Source organism: Aptenodytes patagonicus, chromosome 6 (assembly GCF_965638725.1).
Source record: "Aptenodytes patagonicus chromosome 6, bAptPat1.pri.cur, whole genome shotgun sequence".
In the NCBI taxonomy this organism is placed as follows: domain Eukaryota; kingdom Metazoa; phylum Chordata; class Aves; order Sphenisciformes; family Spheniscidae; genus Aptenodytes; species Aptenodytes patagonicus.
The window spans coordinates 20,535,862-20,561,219 of record NC_134954.1 but is presented as its reverse complement, the minus strand read 5'-3'; the positions used below and the strand labels follow the sequence as shown (position 1 = coordinate 20,561,219).

Sequence of the window (25,358 nt, the reverse complement as noted above, 5' to 3'; positions counted from 1 at the left end):
CATGCCAATTAGTGGTGGTTTTCCTGTAGGTTGGCATAAGTGGGCACTTCTTTTTAGCAGTGAAAGAGCTCCTTTCAAAATGCAATAGTTTCATGGAGGAAGAACTAAGCTAAGGTAGGAGATCTTGTATTGAACAACTCGCTGCTAACATCCTTCAGCCGCAACATGAGACGGGAGGAAGGACAGCCACATGGCAGCATCTTTCAAAAGGCAAAAAATGCAAGCATCCCGACTACATTTTAGTCCATGAGAACCAGAACTATTTATAAAATCCACTATTTATATAGCATATGCTATAACAAAGCTATCACTGAAATCTGTAGCTTCTGTCATCTTCCCAGATAGCAGTAATATCAGGTGTGATACTGCAGGAATTAACCTTGCAGCCTGGAGACCTGGGTTCTGACCCAAAAGCGTTCTGGAAACACCAGTATTTCATTATTGTTTCCACAGGTTTTTGAGTCAGAATCTGTTTAAGGTAAGTCGCCCTCTGGTTATTACAGGGCACTCCTCTGAAAATGTCCAGCTATTTCCCGGCTTGTGCTTCATGTGTTGTATTATTGAAGAATTCTTGGATTCTTCCACTTTCCAAGCACGAGAAAGGTAATTAGATCTAAATACTACACATTGCTACAGCCACATAACCATATTTAAAATACAGAGATAAACTACTAAATGGTGCAGGACACTGCAGAGAGGTCTGCTGTACTTGCTATTTGAGAAATAGGAAGGAAAAGGGGTGAAATGAACCCCAAATTTGCAGTTTCTCTGCTTTCTCTCTCTTTAAGACCAAAAGCAGAACTTTCTTAGCAGGGGACACGGAGGCCAGGTGGGAATCCACCCAAAAAAAACACCTTGGCCTTTGCAATCCAAACGTGCCATATTTCGTCAGAGCACTTTCTCCTTTGGGTCGGCTGCATGTGCTCAGTGCACAAGGGCAAACACAGTGGTTGCCTGGCCAGCTGATGGATTAATAATAATTGGATATAAAATGCTTCTGTACTGCGAGGTATTGAAGGTCGTGCTACCTGTCATTGGAAATGTAATTTCCTCTTGATTTGTGGTGGAGTTATAGACCTGGCCTCCATCAGTCCCCCCTGGTGGCCTTGCGCTCAGGCTAATTTGGGGAGCTGGGACAGAGCTCAGGCTTGTACGGCATCTTCACTGGTGCAGCGGTAAATAACTGCAACATTAACCATTTGTTATGTGGATAAAGAACTATTTGATTTTCTTTAAAACAGTCGGGATTATCCACTAGTACCTGAAAAGCTGTCATCTGGAGGGGTATTTACTGGGCATTTTCTCTGTATCCGCTGCGCTCTTACAGCGATAACACTCACGTTTGTTCATCTTGCAGAAGCATGTTAGCTAAAGCGAAGGGATCTGCACAACTACCTTTAGCTTTTAAGTGCAATTGCTGTATGTTGTGAAGTTTCCCAAGTCCTTTGCATGCCGAGGTTAGAGCAACTGGAATGCTGAATTTTTTGTTTGATCACAGCTCCTAATTACACAGCTAGGAGAGACAGTTTCATAAAGTTCATTAACTTGTTACTTGACCTTGATTTAATCTCCAAGCTGCAGTCTTTGTCTGCAGCTATGGTTTCAAAGGCCTTTTTTGCTCTAGTAAATGAAGCTGGACCCATGCTGGGACCCGTGCCAGCAGTAGAAGACACAGGTTTTAAAAAACTGACCTAATCTTTCAGGAGCCAATCCAAAGCCCACAGAAAGAAACTTACTGATTCCCATGAGGTTTGGATCAGCTCTGGGATGAGCTACTTAAACCTTGAACATTGTTTCAAGGCAAGAAAGTATACTCATAAGGTCCTGTTTGCATCTGGCTGTTCTCTCGTGTAGTTCCCCTGAAACCTGAACATTATTAAAGTTTAAAAAAAGTCTCATTAAAGAGGAAACCCACTTATTAATGATGAAATAAAACACATGTATTTGCATATGCATCTATATACACATATGTGTGTGTGTATATATATATTATGTTTATGTATGTTTATAACATGGATAAATAGATTTATATAGTATATACATATTTCTGTATACATATGTGTGTGTATATATATATAAAATGATGTCTGTGTGTATATATAGGTATATAAAATACTCATATATATATACATACCTACGTACAAATACATATTTCAGCTGTACATATGACATGAAGAACCCTGCTGAAAATGGTCACGGTTAAACTTCCAGTTTGTTAAGGAATTAAAAATGCAAGACGTCTCATTAGGAAGTGAGCTTTCCTTTTGTTCATCCATTCAAACACTGATGCAGGTGCAAAATGGAGACTGGCTCAGTGCAAGGAGCTTCATCACCCAGGATCCTGCTTCTGGCCACCCAAAGTACCTGTTTCAGAGCAGGGAGCATGCGGGGCAGTGTTCTGAATGCAGCATCCTCATTTCCAGCAGTCTGTTGGGTCTTTGACACTATTTAGCTGCCTACCAGGGCTAACCCACAACACGCTATTCATAATGTAACCCTGGTATTTTAATACCAGGAAAAAGCTAGCAAAAAATTTTAATATACCAAATAAATTTATGACTTTTCGCAAGCACTGTTTTCTTTGGATTTATTTTTTAAGAATAGCCAAGACAGCAGCCAATAAAGTCCAGAAAAAGGATATTGAAAGCAGAACCTTATGGCTTTCAGAGAAGATGCTGTGCCTTCAGTGAGAATTTTCTGGTGCAATGGGCAGCAGGATTGCGTCAAATCTCTGGGGGTTGTTATGCTATTTTACGAGTAATTTTTTTAAGTGCTAGAAAGTCAAACTATGCAGAGAGCGATAGTCAAAAAATCCTATCCTCAACACAAGTAGTAAGTTTGTTGCTGCTCACTTAATTCTGTTGAAAACTGCCCCACTACTCGGCACGGCTCATGGACTTTAATGGGACTTCCTGCAGCAGGGGAGGTTTCACAACACGTGTACGTACCTGACCCAGAGAGTAGCATTGTATCAAGAGCTATTATTGACCTGAAAAAACCCGCCACCCAGTTCAGCATATAGCTTCTTTGGTCTCCAACTGAGGGCCGTGATGCCGCACAGATATTTCAGAAGTGAGCTGTGGGCTAGGCTCTGCTGGGCTGCATGTGCTTGTACAAACTGCAGGAGGGGATGCTCATTTCCCATGCCCTTTGGAAGAGACACAGCAGGCAGCACCTGCCAAAGGTGGCCAACGCATGTTTGAAGCTGTGATTTCTCAGCCTGTATGAGTTCCTCATGAATTTTTATCTTGGGGACGCAGAAAAAGCCTTCCTCTGTGGCTGAAACGCCAGTAGTTCAGCTGACATGCTGAGCCTCTCAAAGCCGAGAAAACAGAACAATGAGATTCCCCCAATAAAACTAATAATAAGAAAAATGGTGAAAATAAGTTCTTGGAAAGCCTTTGGCTATACCTAATGTTTCACATGTCAGTTGGGTGGGAGCAAAGTGGTAGGACATAACGTGACAGTGAATGTGTCGAAGGCTCGGTAACCTGCACCTCCCCTCTCTGCAGCGATGGGACATGTCCTTGCATCTGCTTACTTACGCAGCTGGTCATCGCTAGCTCTGGAGAAACAGTGTAGTTTGTTCCTTCAGACAAAAATATTTGTCAAAATGGTAACTTTAGTCCTAAATGATCATTTTCTCTGGATTGCTAATTTCATTATTAGTTTACAGGGAAGTTTCAATAAATTCAGCCCTATAGTTACCGTGATCCACCTATGAGATGTTGGCTACTTAGCTGTTTTACCACAAAATTTTAAAGCAGAGAGGAATCCTTTAAATGAATCTTAAGCACAGTCACTAGAGATTACTACTACCTCTGACAGCAGTTTATTCCCATCAAATTTAATTGTAAACATGCTTTACCAATCTGTTTAGATCATATGCTGCACTCCTGGAATACAAAGAGTCTTTAACATGAATTACTGTATAGTAAAAATACAACAACCTTTCTTTCAGTGAAATAAACACTCAGAGACCAACATTCATTAATTAACCTTGAAACTTCAGGTTTAATTTTACAACTTCAGATCAAAACATTGGGGAACACAAATGTCTGGCTAAAGTCATACAAAAAAAAAAAACTTCAAATGACTTTTGCAAGTACCTTAGTATTTTATAGATCAACAGCTTGAAACATCATTTCATGCTAAATCAGTAATCTGAAAACATTTACTTTTATTTTGTCTGGCCTTAAATACTTCTCCGTAGTAGTGACTTACATAGGCATAATTAAAATTAAGATGAAAGTTAAATAGGCAGGATTATGGCCCCAAATCCATGCAGGTAACACTAAATGTATCTTTTTTACAAAATTTAGCATGCATGAAGTCAGCCAGAGATTCTACTCTGAGAAAACACGGAGTTTTACATTCAGTTCTGTTTTGAAAGACGAAGTGACACTGATGTGCCATACTGTTTAAAATACAGATTTTGCATCGCATGGAGACCTTGTAACCTTCAACAGTACTGAAACGTGACTGCTTTATACACATAATATCTTAATATGAACTGACTGTATTAGTATGTTTTTATAGTAAAAAGTATTCTGACAAAGAGGCACTCTGAAAATTGAAAAACTAAAAGAGAGTTTTAAAACAATTGGAAAATTCAGTGGTATGGCCAATGTTGTTTGGCAGGCATCTTAGCTCCATTGCACAGTGTAGTCTTTGCCTAATTCAAGTTGAAGCCTGGTGATTGTCAGGAGCTGTGAGAAAATGAAACAAAGCAAACAGTTAGTAACTCTGCCCTGAAGATCCACTGCTTTGTCTGTCTTCGATAGAGAATATGGTGCCTTCTCATTTTAGGTTACAAGAATTTATTCCTCTTCCTTTGCTTTTGTGTTTGTATCACCATAAACATAGCTTAACCAGCATAGATTTGGGATGTCTGATCATGAGGCTCTGATCCCTTCCCTTCATTCAGAAGCCCTTTTAGAGCTGAGGTTCCTTTTATTTAAAAAAGAAAGAAAGGAATTTTAAAAAGGCAGCAAAACTTGGAACACACTGTAATTCAACTGTGCATATGAATTCCCTTTTTTCCATCAAAAAGCCAACAGCAGAAGGAAATACTTCCATTCTCTGTTGCATTTTTAACTCATCTTTTTGGTTATGTACAGAACTCATACGGTTCTGGCTTTCCATGAAAGAGAGGAAGAAGTAAGACTTAACAGAATACTGAATTTCAAAGGAAGGGTAGTAAGATCCCAGTGACAGAAGAGGTTAGGCAGTCTCCTTCTACCAGAAAACTGGCAAGACTGAACGCCTCAGCAGTTCTGTTCATATTTCAAGGATGCTCCACAGGAGTGCCGTCTCGAATGGCAATACAGTTATACACACTTCTTTCAGCTGCCTTTAGGAGTGCTTGGCTTGATTGTCTGGGGAGGTGGCAGGGGGGAAGTGCCCTGGGCAGGCACGACCCATGCAGATGGAAACCCATGCCGATAACTTTAGAAGTGGGATTTGACTTGTACGTGTAGGAACCTCATGCTGCAATGCCTGCAGCCCAAATATGACGTGACAGAATAAGAAATGGTGGTAGGCAAACAGGGCTGGGAAATGAAAATGTTGTCAGACAAGACTGACAACAACAGGGTCATGTAGAGAGTATGAAAATACTTCTGGTTGCTTTTTCTTCCTTCAAATCTCACAAGTTGCAAGTAAGCTATTAGGAAAAGTGGAAACCAAGCACAAACCAAAATCCACCACTTTTCCACTGTCAGAAGAGGTTTCGGTTCCTCAACAGTAATTTCTATGCGTAAAAGCTCTACCGCACTTACTGCACAATATTTCCTATATATTAAACAGTGTATTATATAATCATTACCTGTTGGCAGCTTATGTATCTTGCTGAAAATTATTTTTAAAATGGTATTACAGCTGAGAGCTGAATCTCCAAAGGTTTAAGAGCACATATGGAGTTGTGAAGGCGGCATTACCCTGCAAATGGCATCTCACCTTCTTGGCATCATTGTAGTCCATGGTGTGAGACAATGCAATTGTCTGTTCTGCGCTGTTCTGTTTGCTGTTCTGCGATACGGTCACCTGCTTAACACTGGTGGGCACCCCCAGGACTTTGATTTCAGTAAACATTAAGTTGTTTGGATCAGTGTAACCGTGATGCAAAACCCTGATATTTAAAACATTCTGGAAGGAAAAGTAAAAAAAAAACAAAAACCAAAGATTGTCATTAGACTGGTACAAGTCCACTTGAGCTTTTCACTTGCTTTCCTCTCTTCCTTTTTTTTTTAATATATTTTTTAAAAAATACTTATATGTTGTTACTTATTTTCCAAAGGTTGAAGGCTTCAGTTTTCTTCACATTGTTAATCTGGCTAGATGCTGGGCTCTGCTGTGTCTTTAATTGCCAGTCAGCTGGTAGATGTGAGGAGCAAAGCAACCAGACGCTCTTAACCCCTGACATGGGCAGCAAGTGCTGCATGGACAAACCCTTCCTCCACTGTCACAGGAACAGCAGTTATGCTTCATCTCCTGGCTTCTATGAGGCCTGATCCAGGCTCTGCTTTCTCTGCTTTATGCCTTCCCAGAACAGCTCCTCCACCCCCATCATCTCCCTTAGCACTCACAGGTCCCCTCTCATTTCCAGTTGCTGTGATTTTAAGTGGATTATGGGCACACGGTTTCTTTAGGGTGTACCCAGGTCCAGTAGGTCTCCAGAGAGTGAATGCCATGTTAAGCAGCCCAGAGATGGTGCCTGCTGGTTCACAGCCCAAGTGTGATCCCATGCAAATGTGCTATGATATAATTCTGCATATTTAGTGCTCAGAAGGTATTACTTTTAGTGTGAGCATTTTTCACTGTTGGTTGATGCAAGATCTCTTTAATTAGGTTTTTCCTTGCCAACTTTTTGTAAGAACAGGAAAAGGTGCATTTATTTTATAATCTCCTTGCAACTGCAAATACTGAATATTAGCAAAACAAACTTCTCTTCCTTAGCAATTAACATTAAATTATTTGACAAAGACAGAATTACGTGAGAACAAAGAACAGTGTGGATAAAATTAGAACACATTCTGGCACCCTGGAAAACTAATGAAATAACAAAGTGTATTTTCCATTACAATAAAAAAAGCATTTCTTTTAAACCAAAAGTCCATAAAATTACAGTCTAATTTAATTCCAGGCATTCAACTTGTTATGATAAAAATTGAATCCCAACATCCTAGAAATGCCAGTACTTAAAATAAACACTCCTGTTCATTGACTTCGTTACCCAGGAATGCATGCCAGATTTTCTATGTTGAAGAATAAAGAGAAAAAGCAATCCTGAACTGAGGCAGTGACTGCACCACCGCTGTGCAAAGCTATGGCTGGAACTAAGCTGCTTTCTCTGCTTTCCCATCAAGCTGCTTCTCGCAGGCTTTGCAAAGCGGCATGGCCATGGCAGCAAAACCTACCATCTCCTACGGGATGCTGAGAGGTTTCTATAGAATACGTTTACTGGGGTCAATGCACACATCCTAGGACTGGGACTCAAGTTTATGACTCATAACCACAAATACATCTCTGGTTTGTCATCGATGGAAGGGCATGAGTAGGACTCATGAATGGGGCAGGTCCTGTTCCCCCCCCCCCCCCCCCCCCCGTTGTCGTTTTAGAAAGTGATTTCTTTTTCTGGTTGCCAGTGACTGTGTATCCTGCTGCTTCCTCCCAGAACTAAGATTGCACACCATAAATACATTCTACGGTGAATACAGGCAAATGCACTACTAACACAGATGCCCTCTTTCTGGCCCTGTGAACTTTTCTTTCTTTTTTCTTGGAGCAGCAATATAGCTTGAACAACAAGGTAAAGAACAGCAAGGAGGACCCTGAACTCACAAAATGGATCCGGAACAATTTTAGGTGCCCATCCTTGAGAAGAAACCCAAATTCTTTGTAGCTGTAAGCCAGGGTCAAAGCTTTGTGTCCTTAAAGATTCCTGTGTGCACCCTCCAGCTTCCTTTTTCACCAGCAAGGCCTGCTTTTCCTGGCACAGCTGTTCTGACCCATCTACATGCCTCAGATGTTCTGCATTGGTATGTGCTTTCACTTTATAGAAATAATTTATAAAATAAACTTGTACGTTCAGAATTATATTAGAAATTACAATGCCATAAATGTACAGCCTATTTAACAATATGCTGAAATTGGTAACTTCAGAATCATTCTTAAATTTGTTCTTAACACAGTTTAATCACATTATTTGAGTCTATTTGATCATGAGCACAAATTAATGTTAGGGTGGGTTATCTAGACATTTTGAAGTCCCAAATTAAAATACCTATAGTTAAAAATATAATAATAATCACCTAAAATGATAATTCAGAAACTGCGAGATAACATTACATACCCGATTAGCAGTAAATGATATTAGCAGATACACACCGTCTTCATATGCATCTGTTAAAAAGAAAGAATAAAATAAAATGTATTCGGTATTCACCTTAGTTAACACATTACCAAAATTTCAGTCCAATAATTGTGTCCATACACTATACACAAATATATGGCATGTCTATCTATACATAAATAAATAAAGTTCAGTATTTCCAGAAGACATATGCTTTTAGACATAAAATACTTTCTAATAGGACTGCGTGCTATTTAAATGAGGCCAAAATAAGAACATTTTAGAGGTAAGATACAAAAGAAGTCAAACAAACAGCATTAGGAAGATCAAGGGTGTTAAGACCAGCAGGAGAAAAATGTTTCTCACTGAAGAAGGCATGGGAGTCGTTTCCCACATCCACCTCTAGTCACTGTACGGTTACACATGACCACGAGAGATGTTGATGCTTCCTTGAAATCACTGTTGTCTGTTTTATCAATCCTATTACTCAGCACTAAATGCTCTCAAAGTAGCGCTGATAATCATGGGCATTGCAGGTTCTTGCCTTTCTACACTAGCAAAAACAGATCACAGGCATCGTGGTGAGCTGCACCTCGTAATCTATGCTGATTTCCTTTATCATCAGACTTCCATAAACATAGCCATCGTTTCTGAATCCCAGTGCTAACAGGCAGTGGTGTATGTGAAGCACCTCAAAGTACGCTAACAGCATCCTGCAAACTTCCCTACACATCATTATGCAAACTAACACCATTTTCTGCATTACTTGCAGTAATCTTGGGTGATAGCTTATTGTTATTACACAGGTAATACACTCTGGATGGAAAGGACAAATGACATTTAAGTATCGCTTATCTGAAGATGGTTTAAATGTATTAATGTTGAGGAAATTAGTTAAAGCTTCCCACATATATCTATGGTTATGGTTCCCACAGGTTTGAGAACAAATCTTTGTCATCTTTGTTGCCTTAGGTCCAGGGTACAATTTCATTTATACAGCATATTAATTCTATAAATCATAGCATTATGCGGTTTAAATCGGGAAAAATCATTTTACTATAATGCTAATCTGAAGGTTTAATTTGAGTTTTGTCTCTGAAGGCATGTTCAGATATGTCCTCCAGAGGTGTGATTGCTTTGGCCAGACGCCATCATTTCCACCTGCTCCTATTGCTCCTCCTCGAACACCCCACGCTACGCTGAGGACTTCTAAGGCAGAAGCAACCACCAGCACTTCTTTTGCAAAGCGGTGGCTAAGCGATGCAGTTTCTTACAGCTTGGAGTTTCCACTTTGACAACTGTAGACAGAAAAGCTCGTAAGTCAGCTACGGAGCAATTTTTGCTTTGCAAGGACTGCTGTAATTTGTTTCATCTCGCCACAGTTCATATCCTTGGGTTTTGTTTTGCCTGTTTTCATTTGGGCTTTGGGTATCTCCGGGAGTGGAGGCTCCACAGCCTCTCTGGGCAACCTGTTGCAGTGTTCGACCATCCTCGCAGCAAAAAAGAATTTTATGAAGGCAAGAAGCATCATACATACCAATGTGAACCCCATCATCCCAATAAAGCTGTCCCTCTGCAAACAGAGTGTCATTCAAAGCGACAGTGAGTCCCATCGGGTTTTTTCGGCTATGGAAAACAGAATAATGTTTCCTCAATTTCCTCAGCTAATCACAGTTCATATTTATCAAATGTTAGAATTTTTTTTAGAAACATTGTATACCGCTCAGTTGATCTCCCATACTCATCTTCCTAAGACCATACTATTAACTGTAAAGGAGGCCATTAGGAGGAAACAAAAAGAAAAACCAGCCATAAAGCTCCCGTGCTATCATGCGTGTATCTTCTCTGAGGACTGGTGGTATTTATAGGTAGTTGTGCAAAACTAAATTTTAAATTTTCAGTTAATCTTACCTGTAAAAAGTTGTGTTAGCAGGTCTTTGCCAAGCAAGGATGTATCCGCCTCGAATATGCAGGTTTATATGTTCCAAAGGAGCTGGTAAAAGTTTGAATTGTCCCCTAAAACCAATCTCTTCATCCTATTTACAAAAAAAAAAAAAAAAAAAAAGTCTTCTATTCTACTGAATTGCTCTCACTTCACAGTTTTTTTTAGAATGAAATTATCATCTTTTGCTAGACAGATTAGTCAGGAGTTGTTACTGCAGGAGTAACTACATAATGCTTTTAAGAGAAAAACTCTGAAATTCTGTATCTATAAAAGACTGGTTTGACTGTAGGTGACAGCAGCTGAACCAAAGGAGCCAGTCAGGTGAAATACGAAGTTGTGATTAATGAAGTGATTTTTGATGCCTGCTCTTCCTGTTACCAGAACTTTTCTTATCTGCTGTGAAAGATGATGCGGCTAAACCTGTTTTGTCTTTCTCTATTCCAGCATTCCTTACAAAGACATTATGTATATCATTTGAGGGTTGAAAAAATTCAATGGAAGGACTTCAAATTAAAGGTATTATTTCACCTTTTAATTTACCCTGACTATGGTCATGTTATTATACATTATTATACAGGAATCAAGTGGGGGTTTTTTTTATCAGCTAAGTAGATGTTATATTGATAAGAACTGATACTGAATGCGAGTTTGTAAAAGGGAGCGAGAGGGCTCACACCTCACCACCACTCTCAGCACACCCTGCTGCTGTCTGAACAGCATTCTGAAGAAGACATGTAAAATACAGCTTTTAAAAGGACTTACTGTGTAGTAATCATACCAGCGGGCATTGGGTAAGTAAGCATTCACTGTTACAGCATTCTGGAATTAAACATACACATTTGAGGTACCTTAAATCAAAAAGTGAAGTTTAGCTAAAGTGACTTTAATATATTCGTAAGTGCTTAAAAACGTACCTGTTGCATCACAGGGCTGATGAGCAGTGCAGGTCCCCAAAGGAACTGCTCATATATTTCCCAGGTTGTTCTGTCTTCCACAAACCTGGAAGTTAATGAAATAATGGTTAGACATTGGGTGCTGAACTTTTCCAAAGTGTTCCTTCTTTAAGATATTTTTGTCGGTAATTGAATCTACTGTTCCTAGTATCTACTATTTCCTCATCTTTATTCTAGTGTTAATAATTCATAGATCAATTAATGCTTGCCAAGAATGCATAAAGATCCTAATGTGAAACTCATTAGAGAAATGCAAGCTATTACTTAGCTTGCTTTATTGCCATTTCTTTGCATTTGCTTTTCAGTATATTTAGATCACATAACTCAGAAGGTCTGTTGTGCTTGGCCGGTATTAGCAATAATAAAATTAGGTAGTGGACAGACTGGGAACCACTTTCTAATTTGCACCACTTTTTTCTTAGACAGTTGCTTTGAAAAAAGCAAGTCAATACATGCAAACAACTCTGTGTTCCTCAGCCAGGACATACATGTAGATACTAGACCACATCTAACTCCACAAGAGAATGAGTTAAAGCTTTTGCAGGTACTGCCCCGCCTGACAAGGAACAAAGAAGGCTTTGTGTGTCTAACAACTTTTTTTTAAAAAATCTGCTATATCAGCTTGGACACACACACAAAAAAAAAACATTTTTCCCTGCAAAACTCTCATGATTTGTGACAGAATTCCCTCTTTTTGTTTAAAGTTTTTGTCCAGCTCTTTTTACAACATTTGGTTTTTTGATTCTACATATGCCCAGCATTTTGTTGCTTGCCCCTAAAGAAGTTAAAGGTGAGCTTTAAAATTTAAATATTACTCCTAGAGAAACAAATGTTCAATTTTGCATAGTGAAAAATGGAGAACTAGTGCTGTTCAAGTGAGACTTGATATTGAAAACTCACATTCTCAATCTCATGCTTTTTTTTTTTTAAATAAAAATTGCTGTAATTAAGAGAAAACTTTATTGTCAGGAGGGGTGTAACTACAGAATTTTTAGTGGAAATTCCTGATAAGGAGAGCAAAGGAGCCGCACTTACTCATGGAGTATGGGGCGGATCACAGTGCTGCCATGGGCATGAGCGTCATACATTAACGTGTAGAGATAGGGTAACAGGGTGTATCTTATATTCAGCACATTCCGGGAAATCTCCTCAAATGTTGAGTTCCAGGAAACAGGATCTTGCCTCTGAAAGAGAAGAGACCGTTGTTAGTCAAGCTGGATTGTTTCATTCAGAAAACGTAAAAAAAAAAAAATCAACACAGCAAGACAAAGCTGAGGAAATTTCTCCTCCGAACTAGAGCACTTTCATTTATTTATTCTTCAATTAAGGAGTAAGTGACACTAAAAACAGTAGATATCACTGTCAGCCCTAAGAGGGGAACTAGAAATAGGGAAAGTGAGGAAAACCCAGCGGGAGTACTGTAAAAAATGTTTAATGCAAAGTGTCCTGAAGGCATGATATATCCCAGCGTACATAATTTATTATCCCTCTTTTCTGCAGGGCAGCACTCAAGACTTGCAAGAAGAGACCGAAGCACTAATGACTGATGTCAGGGAGCCTTCCAATCTTTATTAAATGTATTGAACAATACCTTGGCAAATTGGGTAAGACTGGAAGCAACATGATAACCCTGAATCTGCATTTTTAAAGGCTTTAAAAGTCCTATCGGAAGGTGTGTCGCTGCAAGATAAAGCACACATTTTTTGAAAAGGAGACTTTAAGCCATTAGATATATGCCATATAAGTAGCTCTACTCTGCTAGACCTGAAGCTTTAACTGGAACAGAAGTGCTGTTTCCATTTTTTTTAATTTTTCCAGTTATCTTGTTTTACAGCTTTCTACAATATAGTCCTTAGCCAGCACAGACCTACATTTAGGCAATTATTTTCCTTTACTCTTTAAAGAAATACAATATCTGATGATGGCAAATGTGCAAAGCAACGAAATTGCCAAGTCGTACTCCAGAATCTTATTACACTGCTCCATTTTCCCATTTGTTGTATAATTATGGACAATTAGGGCTGAGAGCACCAAGGTCAGTTTTGCTCCCTTAAGTGCGTTTGCCATAAAAGCGCTCTATTTTAGTCTGGCCGGTGTAGTGTGTTTAAATAAAAATGGCATACAGGGAAAAATATGTAGGGGTTTGATTCAGTCAAAGCAAACTTAGAATATGCTTCCTTCAAGTGGTCCAAATCCCAGAGCAGCCCCTCTGTGGTCATAAAGCCTCCCAGGTGAGGGGGAGGGTTACGGCAGAGCTAGCATGTAAGTAAAAACAATTATTTATTTGATAAAAAGCCAAGCGTGTTCTTCTCTTGTCCATTTTGCTTGGAATGTATTTTTTTTGAGGCAGGCCAGCTCGTGCAGTGTTCTGGCTGGTCTCTACATGCGTGTTGCAAAGGCCCAGCCATTAACAACCGTTAAAAAATTGTGACTCACCCTTGTTCCTTTCACATTGTGGTTCCTTGAGTATGGGTAAAACGCACCCAATTGCATCCAGCGAAGACACAGCTGATACTCCGAGTCTTTGAAGAAGCCACAGATATCAGCCCCTGTCTGAAATTTTTAAAATGATCCGACTGGAATACTATAAATTCATGTACAGCATGAAGATAATTAAATGTAAGGTAATTACTCATTAGCTTACATAAGATATTCCAAAGAGACTGAACTCCATCATACCTGAAAGGAAAAATAATTCAACATTACTAGCTGGTTTGTTTTTCCCTCTTTGGTATGCTATTGGTTACATAGATAGTACATACTGTAATGCTGAATGAGAAATAAAAAAACAAAACACAAACCCCACGATTTCTCTAATGTGTCATGTTTTTCTGCTGCAGAAAGAGATGGGAGCTGGTTGGTCAAGAGCAAAGAAAGAAATGAGTGGCAGGACACAGGGCAGGAAGGTGGCTGGTTCCAAGGGAATAAAAGAGCTCCCAGCACCTGGTGCAGAAGCGAAGAAGTAAAAAAGGAATTGACCACAAATTCTTGTTGCTGAACTAAAGAGCTTATTTCAGCTAAAACCACTAAAAGCAAGTAGATGGAGGAAAAGAAATAACTGCACACAGTAAATTGAATACAGATCCTTTTCCTTCTACATACCAATAACAGATTTAGCTAGCTGATCCCAAGCTGCAGTGTTATCACCGAGCCAGTGTCCTGCCCATCTTCCGCTACTGGGATATGTGGAACGGGTGATAACAATCCCACGCTCCTTGGTGGCATTCTGCAAACCGCTGACATTGAAAATAGACAAAAAAACAAATTACATGAGAAAAATTACATGAGAATTTATTACATAAGATCCTCTTTGAAAATAAACAGAACGGCTTATATTTTCATAGCGAAAGGCAGCATTGTTTTATGCATGAATATGCATACATCCAATCCAGATGTGCTTTTTACTATGCAATTCACTATGATTCACACATACACAGGAACTCAACAGTGTCAGCCAACCTGTAGCTGGAAAAAGAACTGGCAAAACAAGGAGGTGCTAGAATACAGACTTCCAGCTCAGGCTAATTACTGTGTGTGAAAATACGAATGTAGCCCAACTTGCACATTTTCTTAAGGGCTCCACGATATATTCCAGGGTACATCATTCCTTTCTTAAATTACCTGAAAAATTGCAGCAACAGTTGAAAATAATTTAACAAAACTCATACCAAAAAGATCATAAGGGGGAAAATAAAGGTGCCAGGAATATTGGACCTGTCAGTATAACTCTAGTTGCCAAAAAGGTATTGGAACAAAAAAATAAGTCATGGATCTGTAGTCACTTCAGAAACATGAGGGTGACATGATATCAATATGAAATGACCAACATGGATTTGTCTAGAAGCAAACATATTAAACCAGCTGTTTTCTGCTCAGGGCAGGTAACAGGCCTTACAGCTAAGGAGTTACTAACAATGTGCGTGACTACCTTGGCATTAGCTGAGCTCTTGGTCTGATCACATTTGACTTCCTCATAAGCAGAAGAGACTTCGACCAGAGGTTAGTAACCTTTGGAGGATTGTGGGATTTATTTCTCTTTCCCAGATTAGAGGCAAGAAGCTACAGGGCAGGAAACGTACAGGTGCTTGGGTTTGGGGGATAGAAGGAAACAGCTAGCACCAGGCAATGACTGTCAAGGACTTTTCAAGATGCTCTGGCACTAAAACCCTATGGCCTTGCTCAGGATCATTGCTATTGGGAAGGGAGACTGGCTTGCCAATGACTCAGGAGAAGAGCTCCTGAGGCCCTGGAGGTGTGGGTGTGTATGAGCTGGGTGGAGAATCGATTCACCAATTAACCCCATTACCTCAAATAAATAAATAATAATAATAATTTTCTTAAATAAAGCTGTGGTCATTGCCACAAAGTACCTGCAAAGGCAACCAAGTAAGCTTTAGGGAAAAAAAAAAAAAAAATAGCTGAGTTGGGGGGAATTTATGCTTTCTGGTTGCTCCGCCAAGGATATGAGCACCGTTCTTTGCAACATATGCTGTTGCTCTATGCTATGTGACCTGCACGGATGCATTACTGCTCCACTTTCTTAGAATAATGCCTTTGCAGCTGTGCACACGTACTGTGAATCATTACAGCAAAATACTAAACCGCAATACTAGTTAGAAAGCTACACTGATTAAATCGCACTGCTCTCCAATGCTAGCTCCGCAATAATTGCCTAAACAGCTGCTTCAATAAGGCACTATTTATTTATTTTTCTACAGGATTTGCAGCTTTAGTGACACTATAATTACAGCAAAAATACACAAGTCACTTAAATTACCGTGGTAATTAAACTAGACTAATGTGCTGTAATTATTGCTTCCAAGACAAACAGTAAGTTTTCCAGTATCTTCTATTTCTTTGTAACGTACTATCAAACATTTTCAGCCTCTGCTTGCTTTACCCTACTTCTGCAATGCCTTGGAAATTGCAGATAAAATTTGAAATGTAAAGAAAGTGTACGTATGTCATGCGCAGAACTGCTCAAGGATGAGCACGGCCTGAGTGTTTTGCTGACTCGAGGTGCCAGTTCTCTGCTGCAGGACTGAGCCACAGCTTTGTCCATGAAAAGCAACTACTCATGTCACAAAGCCTGAATTCATCTCCAAATGGTTACTGTATTCACTACTAAGGGTTCTGGCTTTCAAGGCTATGCAAAAGTCTCATTATGGAAAAATAGCGTTAAGCCACTATCCAGAAGCTCCCTCTGTCTAACGCATGGAGAGCCGAAATTACATTGCTGCATAAAAAATTGCTGTTCACTTTTAAGTTACAGGCTTTTGTGAGTTTTGCATGCAAGCGATCTTCTGGTTTGGATGTTTAGTATTAGAATAAATTATTGTTGCAACACGTCTTCGGTTGCACAATTACTCCTTCAGTTAGTACCAAAGAATAAATTGGGAGCTGATAGATATATACACACATAAATATATTTTTTTTTAAACTCACATTTTTCTATAAATTACAAGTGTGAGAATATCTGTATGAGCTGTGTAATTTTTCATAGCCATTTCTGTTACGGTACCTCTCAAAACAGAAGACAGTATTTCCCTACATTTCAGTTCATACTTAACACAGAAACGACGGTAAGATTCCTCTTAGTGTTAAATTATTGTCTACTTACAATGCCCAAATCGCATGTGATTTGTCTGACAGCAGAGGTATCTGACATTCCTTCCTGTCCTGTCAGCAATTTCACTCCTGCCTTGACTGGCAGCGCTGCCATGGCATGCTGCCAAATATAACATCCACTCAGTCAAGAATTCAAGCAGCCTTGATATTTTCTTTCTTTATGGTAATATCAAAGTTACCAAGGGCTTTAAGGTCGTTAAGACCTATAAAGAACACTGTTTCCTTGCTTACTTGTTGAATTGGAAATGACACAGCACAGATATATTATCATTAGATCAGGTGTTATCAAAAGCAGTCTGGGATACTATTCAGTAAGGAACAGATAACGACGTTTGCCTTGGAACTGAGAAAGTACATTCTTAAGAGCAAAGCCTTATGCACACAGCTGGCATTTTAAAAGTCACTGTTTCCCCTTTTCACTACTACTAAATTTGTTTTAAATAGGGGACATAATCGAGCCCTTCTTAAATTAACATTGTTAAGAAACTGTATTCATTTTCCCTCACTAGATGTATAGCGTAAGGCCAAAACAATATCAATGTTAGGAGTAAACCCGGCTATCCCAGCAAAACCGAGAAACAAAAAGTATTTTATATTTTAATTACAGTAATTATTGAGACTATCACTGAGTAATTACTGTTCCCAACAGCTGATCAAAATGTTCAGACCTGTTCTCCATTCTGCCCTGTGAATGAACACCCGAGCGGTGTCTTTTGACTGACTGCTCTCGTTTACAATGCAGAGCATTGCCCCGGGACAGCCTTGGTGGCTGTCTCATTATAGAAGCCTCTGCTGAAAAGGCAACATGTTGTGCTTGAATGTGTTGGGACAAGGAAACACTCGATGGCGAGTAATTATATCCAAATTAAACTGTATGAGAAATAGCACCATGGCCATCTTATTTCATAATGCAGGTCAGCAATTAAGCTTGCACAACATAACATTCATATGGATGAAGCCCTCAGAACTGGTATAGCAAGAATCGCTCCCCAGCTAGGTGAGCAAGAAGATTCTTTAGTATCAGACGTGGGTTAACTGTCTTTAAAAGGTACCTTGAAAATTGTGCCTGCTCAGGGTCAGTGATTTTAAAGCTGCTAAACTCAAAATAAAGACTTTGCCTGCTTGTCCCGAGGCAGTCAGCGATGCAGCTGCAGGTGTAGATATGCTTGAGCTGTTCTGTTTTTTTTTTCTTCTAGCTAGTTCCAGTTGCAGAAGGTATTTATTGCAGTGAAGCACAGCTTCAGCTCAGACCTGCACAGACCCACCTCACCTTCTCCTGCCCATCCTTTCCAGCAGCTCAGGTTCATACCGCCCTGCTTGCACCGCGGGCGAGATCACTGTGTTAACTGAGCAGTAACGTGACTGAAATAATACCAACTGCAAGAGCTATAGCACTGCTGCTCGAACTTCTGAACATCAGAACTCCGCTTCTAACTGAATTGAAGAATTGAAGATATTAGAATGAAAAGAAAGATATCTCAGGCTTGTTAAATAAACTGATGAAAGTTTTGGCCATAAGAATGCAGACACAGAATATTCATTTGCTACAGATTTTGAAGACAACAAGAAAGTAACGCAAACTTCACTTACTCTAGTGTAGGTTTTGTTTGTGACCATCCATAAAGACTGTGGACATCGTAGTGTCTAACAGGGGTACCGTCTGGAAGATATTGTTGACCTTCCATGCATGGAGTTTTGACAGTTAATCCATCTGAACGGTATCCCAAATCTAATGAAAGGGAAAAAAATATTTATTTTTTAATAATGAACATTCAATAATTATTTGAGTTACTTTTTCTTAATTTTCATAATCTCTTTGGCATTCATGCTCTTTTAGTTATGCATACTGTCATTTATTTATTTATAATTATAAAAATAATATTTCCAGTTTTCTGAAATAGAATATTTCTAATATTCCTATGTAGGCATCTGGGTCTGTAAGTGTTTTAAGATCTCAGTTACAGATGCTCTTAGTGAAGAGGCTCAAAGAGTAAACAGTATATCCAAATTCAGAAGATATTGCAAATCTTTGTAAACACTGTCGCATCATCCGTACAAACAGAAAAATGGTGGGGTGGGGGGTATGGTCTGTGTCTGAATATTAACTTCCTGACAATTCCTGAGAAACTATTCATAATAACTGAAGAGAACAGTAAGCAACAAGAGTATGCTAATAAACCATTAATAAATAATTACTACTTAGTACTACTTTACACCAGTACTTAAGTAAAGCCAAGCTAAGAAAGCTAAGTATTTCAAGTATTTGACTGTATAGATAAATGTTAATGAGAGGAGACACAAGGATATTTTCTAAATTTTTAATTAATTGCATTATTTGTCTGAGAAAACTGCAAAATGGAGAACTACGTTCTCTACCATGCCTAAAGGAAAGCACCTAGATATAAAATAGGTATCAAAATCCATATGCAGGCAAGTAGCTGAAAATAACTTTATTTTTAAAAAGTGCCATGCAGTTACTGCTCCCACCGAAACAGATGGGGTTGACATGTGCCCATAATCTCAGAAAAAAAGGGTCACTTTCAGGTATGAGTTGTGGTTTTATATACCTAACTTTAGGCATTTACGCCACATATACCATATAAGAAATTACGTAGTAACCAGAATGACCTAAAACTGTTTTAAGGAGTGATCAGACTTACGTGGTATATATGGTGGCATATTTAGGAGGTCATTTCTACAACCATCAATGGCACCATTCAGAAAAGCTGCTGGTTCATTCATGTCCTAAAAACATAGAGCAAAACCTGATTGTATTTGCTTCAAACCTGTAAAACACACTGAATTCTAAATTACAAATAAACAGCATTGTAGAAGTCCTCAGGAGCCCTTGCAGCTGCAGGCTCAGTCTGCCGTTCCTTGTTTTCTTGACACATTCACGTGTGGCATGGTGCAGGGACAGGGAGCCACAAAGTGTTTCAAGGGAAGAACGGTGAGTCTGGGCCGTTTCCCCTGTGCAGACAGTGTCACAGTAGAGGAAGAAAGTCATGATATACAGAGGCAGTGCAAGTGTACAACCTAAAGCCAAAGTGGTGCCTTTGGCTGGGGGGCTCGGGTTCTGCCTGGTGCTCAGCTTGTTTTCCCTCCAGCCTATCTGCTAGTGTCTGGCAGAGAAAAAAAAATCCAGAAATTGAATGTATTTCTACACTTACAATCCACAGGCCATCAAACTTGATGCTTCTTGAGGGGTTGGTGGGATTGTTGTAGAACTCCAGGATTTCTCTCTTCCACCACCCCACTGTGGAATTGCGGAAGAAGTCTGGGAAAGCAGCATGTGCTCCGTAGATCTGTAATAATAGTAGGAAAACAAAACAGATACAGGATTGAAAGCATCCCACTGTTAAAATGTTGGAATTTGTTTAAAAAATTTAAAAATTGAAAAAAAAATATTACTTGTTCACTAACTTTTTTGGCTCTGTTAGGAAGGCTGGCCAGTTTCTGTACCTTATTCCTCCCACAAGGTTTATCAACTAGTTTGCTGCTATTTTCCTTAATTAACGTGCTGCTCTGCCTGTATTTGGGTCCATAACCAAACCATATCAGTATTTACCTGTATTTGGGTTTGCTCAGGCAGTGACTCATTGACTTGCAGATTGGGAAGAAATGGCCAGACCTAATAGGACAAAGGACATTTTAAAATAATCAAACCACACTGAATATAAACTGAGCATCAGCAAGACACAGCTATAACCATTATTCCTTGATACCTGTATGAATGACAACACAAACTGAAGACAATTCAGTTTATAGTATTTATTCAATGTGTCATTTACAGCCAGGCATGAATATACCATTAGCAGACTTTCCCCCTATGGCTAGCACTGAAGTCTAGGCTGACATGTTGCTCACTTGGATACAGCATGCTTCTACTGTCATCAACTTGTTAAGAACTGTACCTTGGAATATATAATGTCATTGGTATTGGGCCATTTTATGAAGACATCGTCCTGCACACCTCTTGAGAAGGTAGGATAATTGGTTTCATTTCCAGAGATGGCTGGATCCTACAATTAAAAACACTTTTATGCTCAAAAAACAAGTTTAGAAATGCTGTTGAATATATTCTGCATTCTGCAATGATATATTGAAATTTAAAAGCAGTATTCAAAACTGACCAGGATAATGATAAATCTCATTCCTTCTTCTTTTATTCTGTTAATCAGAGCTGGTAATCCAGCAAAGCTTGTGCTAATGGTGAAATCCAGTTGCCTTTCCATATGGTCGATATCTACGTATTGGACATCCTGCAGTTCACAAAAACAATTCATGTAAAATGAATTTTTTTTTTTTCCCAAATACATATTTATTGAAAATCTGCCAAAATAAGTAAACTACTGAACTTTTGAACTGTAGAATTGGAAGCAGCTGTAACTTTAACCTAAAGCTATTAAATGAATATTACTCAACCTATCAGCAAGTCCAATACAAAATAAACCTTTCACTACTGCATCTAGTCTGAGGGTAGAAATTAATACATGATAGAGAAAAAAGTCCTGGATTTGTACATACGTGTATGTACACAGAAACTGCACCTATGTTACCATATCTATAAGGAAACAGTGGAAACAGTTGTTCTGTATTGAAATAGTGATGTTAATTACATTTAAAATGAAGAATCACATTCAATTTACAGTATAATTTTGATAGATCTATGTGTTGTTTCAACTTTCCCAACAACAACCTGTGCCAAATCATAGCTGACTTGACACAAAGCAATATACCATTGGAATGATGCTGCTTCATTTTCTTTCCTGCTTGTTTTTCTTGTTGACCACTGCTCCTTCATAGCCAGCATGGCGAGAGTCCATGACTGACTAAGGCATCTGGGTGTTTCTTTGGTGTGAATGATAAGGAAAATAAAGCAGCCTGACACCTACATTTAACATGGCCCAGAGTGTGCAGAGATGTTCAGCTCTGACATAAAACATAGTCTGCTCTACTCTACCATGGTGGTGGTTTTTTTTATTGTTTTTTGATTTTGTGTTTAAATGGTCTTAGTTAATACTCTGAAGCCAAAAGTTCAGGCATGAGCTCAAATGTGAACTGCTACCAGCGTACATAAGGAATCCCAGCTGCCTTCATGCCCTCCACTAGCTGGGCAATTTCCGAGTCATTCTTGTATCCATAGCGGCACAACTGGAATCCCAAAGACCAGTAGGGTGGCATGACCGGTCGTCCAATCAGCTAAAAATAAGAAAGAATATTTGTGGTGAGTAGGTGAAAACAAAACAAACCAACCAACCAACCAAAAACCAGCATTAGTTTGTAATAGAGTAAGAATCCTACTGCAGTGTACTCCTGAACGACAAGTTCTGGTGTTGGGCCCAAAACCATGTAGAAGTCGAGAATTCCTCCAGTCGTGCGGTACGTCAGGGCAGGGGTTGGCTGGAACGTCACATCTAGAAATAGGGGAAGTGAAATGAGAAAAGGATGCCTGGATTCACTACTATTGCAAAACACTGACCATAAAAATAAAATACATTGAGAAAATAAAGTGGAGGTTTTCTTACCCATTGCATTGCTGTTAAGCAAGAGAACTCCATGGGCATTGCCATCTTCTTCAAGAGCCATGTAAAATGGCTGATAACCATAGGAATTCAACTTGTACTGCAAACAAAATAAAATACATTCTACTGGGGAAACATCGCAAGCATTCACTTATTTACATTTATTAATAAATTTAATAAAAGATAAGACACACAACTGCCAAACATACAACAAATAAACTCCAAAATTATATATTTACACCCTACATACCTAAAAAACATACCTGTAGAAGTTCACTTTCAACTTCACTATTTGAGTCAGTCCTGTTCAGACTGACCAGGCAGGAAGGAAAGCAAAGGTATTACTGCCTTTAAAACTTGCTAATGAGAAAGTGCTTCCCCAGGACAAAACTTTCCCTTCTTTTCAAACAGTAGCAGGTGTCTATGTGATCAAGAGATGCTGCTGACATTCTGTTGTCTTTCATTTACTCAAAAATATATTGAAACCTGAACTGGAAATTAGAGCTATAATTTTTTATTGGTTAGTCCCTGCATATTGTAAACCTTGTGCTATCTCGTAGGAAATAACACAAGTATACACATAGAAATAAGATTTCCAATTTACTTCTGTTAAGTACTAGTTTAATCCCAAAGTAGTGGGAGTTGTCCTGACTCATGTCTAGCTTCCAGAATAATTAGCTGAGAAGATTAAAAAAAGGAGGAATGTGCTGTTATTTCTAAGCCATATGTTGTCTTCCGACATCTGACTCGGGGCCTGAGCTCCACACATTGGTCTCTCTGGTTACAAACAAAGAATAGGTTTAAAGACCATTGCCATTGAGACACCATCCAAATTATAAGCCATGATAAATACGATCAAAGTCAATAAGTGTGTCCAGTACCAGTGGACATCCACTGGACTTTAAAGTCCTGCCGAACATCTCTGCACTTTCGGCTCATTGGTCCAAAAGCTACATTTGTTTCTACTTACAGTAGGAGGCTGATCCCTTGTGAACATTCCCCAAGTGTGCCAGCTCATGTTACGTCGAAACATGGTGTGCTCAGTTTCTCCAAATCCATATAAATACTGGGATGCTAAGCGGGTAGAAATCTGAATGAACATGTCGCTGAACGTGAAGGTGGGCAGCTGTGAATCCCAGCTAAAATGGAAAGAGGAAAATAAAAACAAGAATATAGTGTCTTCAGTACTGTGTTTAGCTGGCAGACACTTTTTTTAGGCTTCTCTTTTTCTCTGAAAATCTCACTCTTCAGTCAAGGTGAAATAAGACTGTTATGGTTATCGAGAAAACTTAAAGCATATGAAATAGGGATGTCTAAGAATTTGATACACAGTTTAGAGACGCAAAGTCCTCTGTGTCTCTCAGAGAGATATATATAATGCACAGGCATCATGCATAGCAAGTTGCATCATATTTTGGCAATTTAGTGAGAAAATGTGTTTCAGGAGAGTATGATCATATTTTCCTCCCAGACTGATCCTTGGTGCCACATCGAATATAGTAAATAAGGTGCTTTTTACAGGTCACTGAACTTTTTGTGCAGATTACACTGAAACTGTATTCATAGGTCTCATTTGTTGTAAATCCGCATCTTTACAGTTGAAAACAAACTGCAGCCTGATGGTGCTCTGCTAAAGAATTACATCGTTCCAGGAGGCTGAATTGCACATTGAATGATTACTGTGGTTGGCAAAAAAGAACTCAGCTTGCAATTAAGTTTTGAGTACTTTAAAAAATGACATAAGAATGTTTTTTTAAATAAAAAACTTAACACACGCAACTGCTAACATCATTGTTCTCTGTTTTCTAGCTCTGACTTAAGCTTAATCAAGGAAAGAAATGAAGCTCTTGTCAGACTGTAAGTTAGTTGAGACAATACTTTCTTCTAATTCTTTTTTTCCTAACCATTCCCCAAAACTGAATCAAACGATCAATCCTTAATGATCAGTGCTGTGGTCACCTAAGGAAAATTTTAGGAAGCGTAGAAAATCATTGTGCCTCCCAGAGACTTGGGAACTACACAAGAAACAGCCTTTGGAGTTACGTTCTGCACTTCAACATGTTATAACGGACTTTTAGCAAGTGTCAGACTATGAAGTGACAGGGGAAAAACCTTAGATGATTACAAGAAAAAATCGGATATTGCTCAAGGCACCTTCTCCGTCCTCTCCCTGGTCAGTGCTTTCATACAATGCAATGGTGAAGCCATATCCGCTGCAGCAGCATCTGGCATTTGACAGACAGAGCTATTTTGTGGGAAGGATACAAAAGCCAGTCTTGAGGTATTTAAAAAGTAGTACACAAGAAAATGGTTTGGCTTGAAAATAGCTAATAAAAACAAGTGAAATAAAATAAAACTATTATGGCTTACATGGTTGTTCCTGTGCTTTTGCGCCAAACCTGTATACCAAATGGTTTTTTCTGAACTGATACTTCATAGAGTCTTTCCTTGGCCGTGCTTATTGGGGAGCTTGGGAGATTCAGTGGTACCGGAACCTCATATCGTGCGTTTTGATAATCATAAATCTATGAAGTAAAAATCAATTCATTTCAATGAACAAGTTGTTTGAAATCTTACCTATAGCGATAGAAATCTGAATTAGTTAAAATGAATATAGAAAATTGTTGAAAACACTTGCCGAGAGGAGTATTTTCCTTCAAGACATATTCTTTATATGTGAATTCATATATATGAATTTAAAGTATATATCTATATTTAAAATACAGGTGTGTGTATATATATGTGAGTATGGTAAATGCCTTTCTGATTAATCTTTTAGCCACCTTTAAGAGATTATTTTTAAAGTTTTCTGTATTCTGAAAGCTGACAGAAGTTAGTTTTTGATGCTTGACCATTTTAAGGCTTCACACTTATTTCAGTATTATTAAATGAACAGTAATAAATTATATTCTAAACAACAGTGTATTAAAAATTTTAGAATAGAAGTAGAACGA

At 38.8% G+C, this 25,358-nt stretch overlaps 1 protein-coding gene across 2 annotated transcripts in view; it reads right to left on the bottom strand.

Annotated features, from left to right (window-relative positions):
• Positions 1–4,646: 4,646 nt before the first annotated feature.
• The window catches only part of SI (sucrase-isomaltase), a 57,782-nt gene continuing 37,070 nt past the window's right edge, over positions 4,647–25,358 (bottom strand). For both annotated transcript variants that reach the window (XM_076340671.1, XM_076340670.1), the window contains 22 exons: positions 24,775–24,929; positions 23,375–23,543; positions 22,408–22,504; positions 22,184–22,296; positions 21,956–22,081; positions 21,013–21,141; positions 20,794–20,901; positions 20,448–20,510; positions 20,050–20,184; positions 19,540–19,624; positions 18,470–18,608; positions 14,354–14,487; positions 13,896–13,930; positions 13,688–13,804; positions 12,287–12,435; positions 11,213–11,297; positions 11,061–11,117; positions 10,265–10,389; positions 9,891–9,979; positions 8,354–8,403; positions 5,959–6,147; positions 4,647–4,709 (listed from right to left, as the gene is read on the bottom strand). In XM_076340671.1, the coding sequence (XP_076196786.1) occupies positions 4,647–4,709; positions 5,959–6,147; positions 8,354–8,403; positions 9,891–9,979; positions 10,265–10,389; positions 11,061–11,117; positions 11,213–11,297; positions 12,287–12,435; positions 13,688–13,804; positions 13,896–13,930; positions 14,354–14,487; positions 18,470–18,608; positions 19,540–19,624; positions 20,050–20,184; positions 20,448–20,510; positions 20,794–20,901; positions 21,013–21,141; positions 21,956–22,081; positions 22,184–22,296; positions 22,408–22,504; positions 23,375–23,543; positions 24,775–24,929 (2,412 nt within the window). The remainder of the gene's footprint in view (positions 4,710–5,958; positions 6,148–8,353; positions 8,404–9,890; positions 9,980–10,264; positions 10,390–11,060; positions 11,118–11,212; positions 11,298–12,286; positions 12,436–13,687; positions 13,805–13,895; positions 13,931–14,353; positions 14,488–18,469; positions 18,609–19,539; positions 19,625–20,049; positions 20,185–20,447; positions 20,511–20,793; positions 20,902–21,012; positions 21,142–21,955; positions 22,082–22,183; positions 22,297–22,407; positions 22,505–23,374; positions 23,544–24,774; positions 24,930–25,358) is intronic.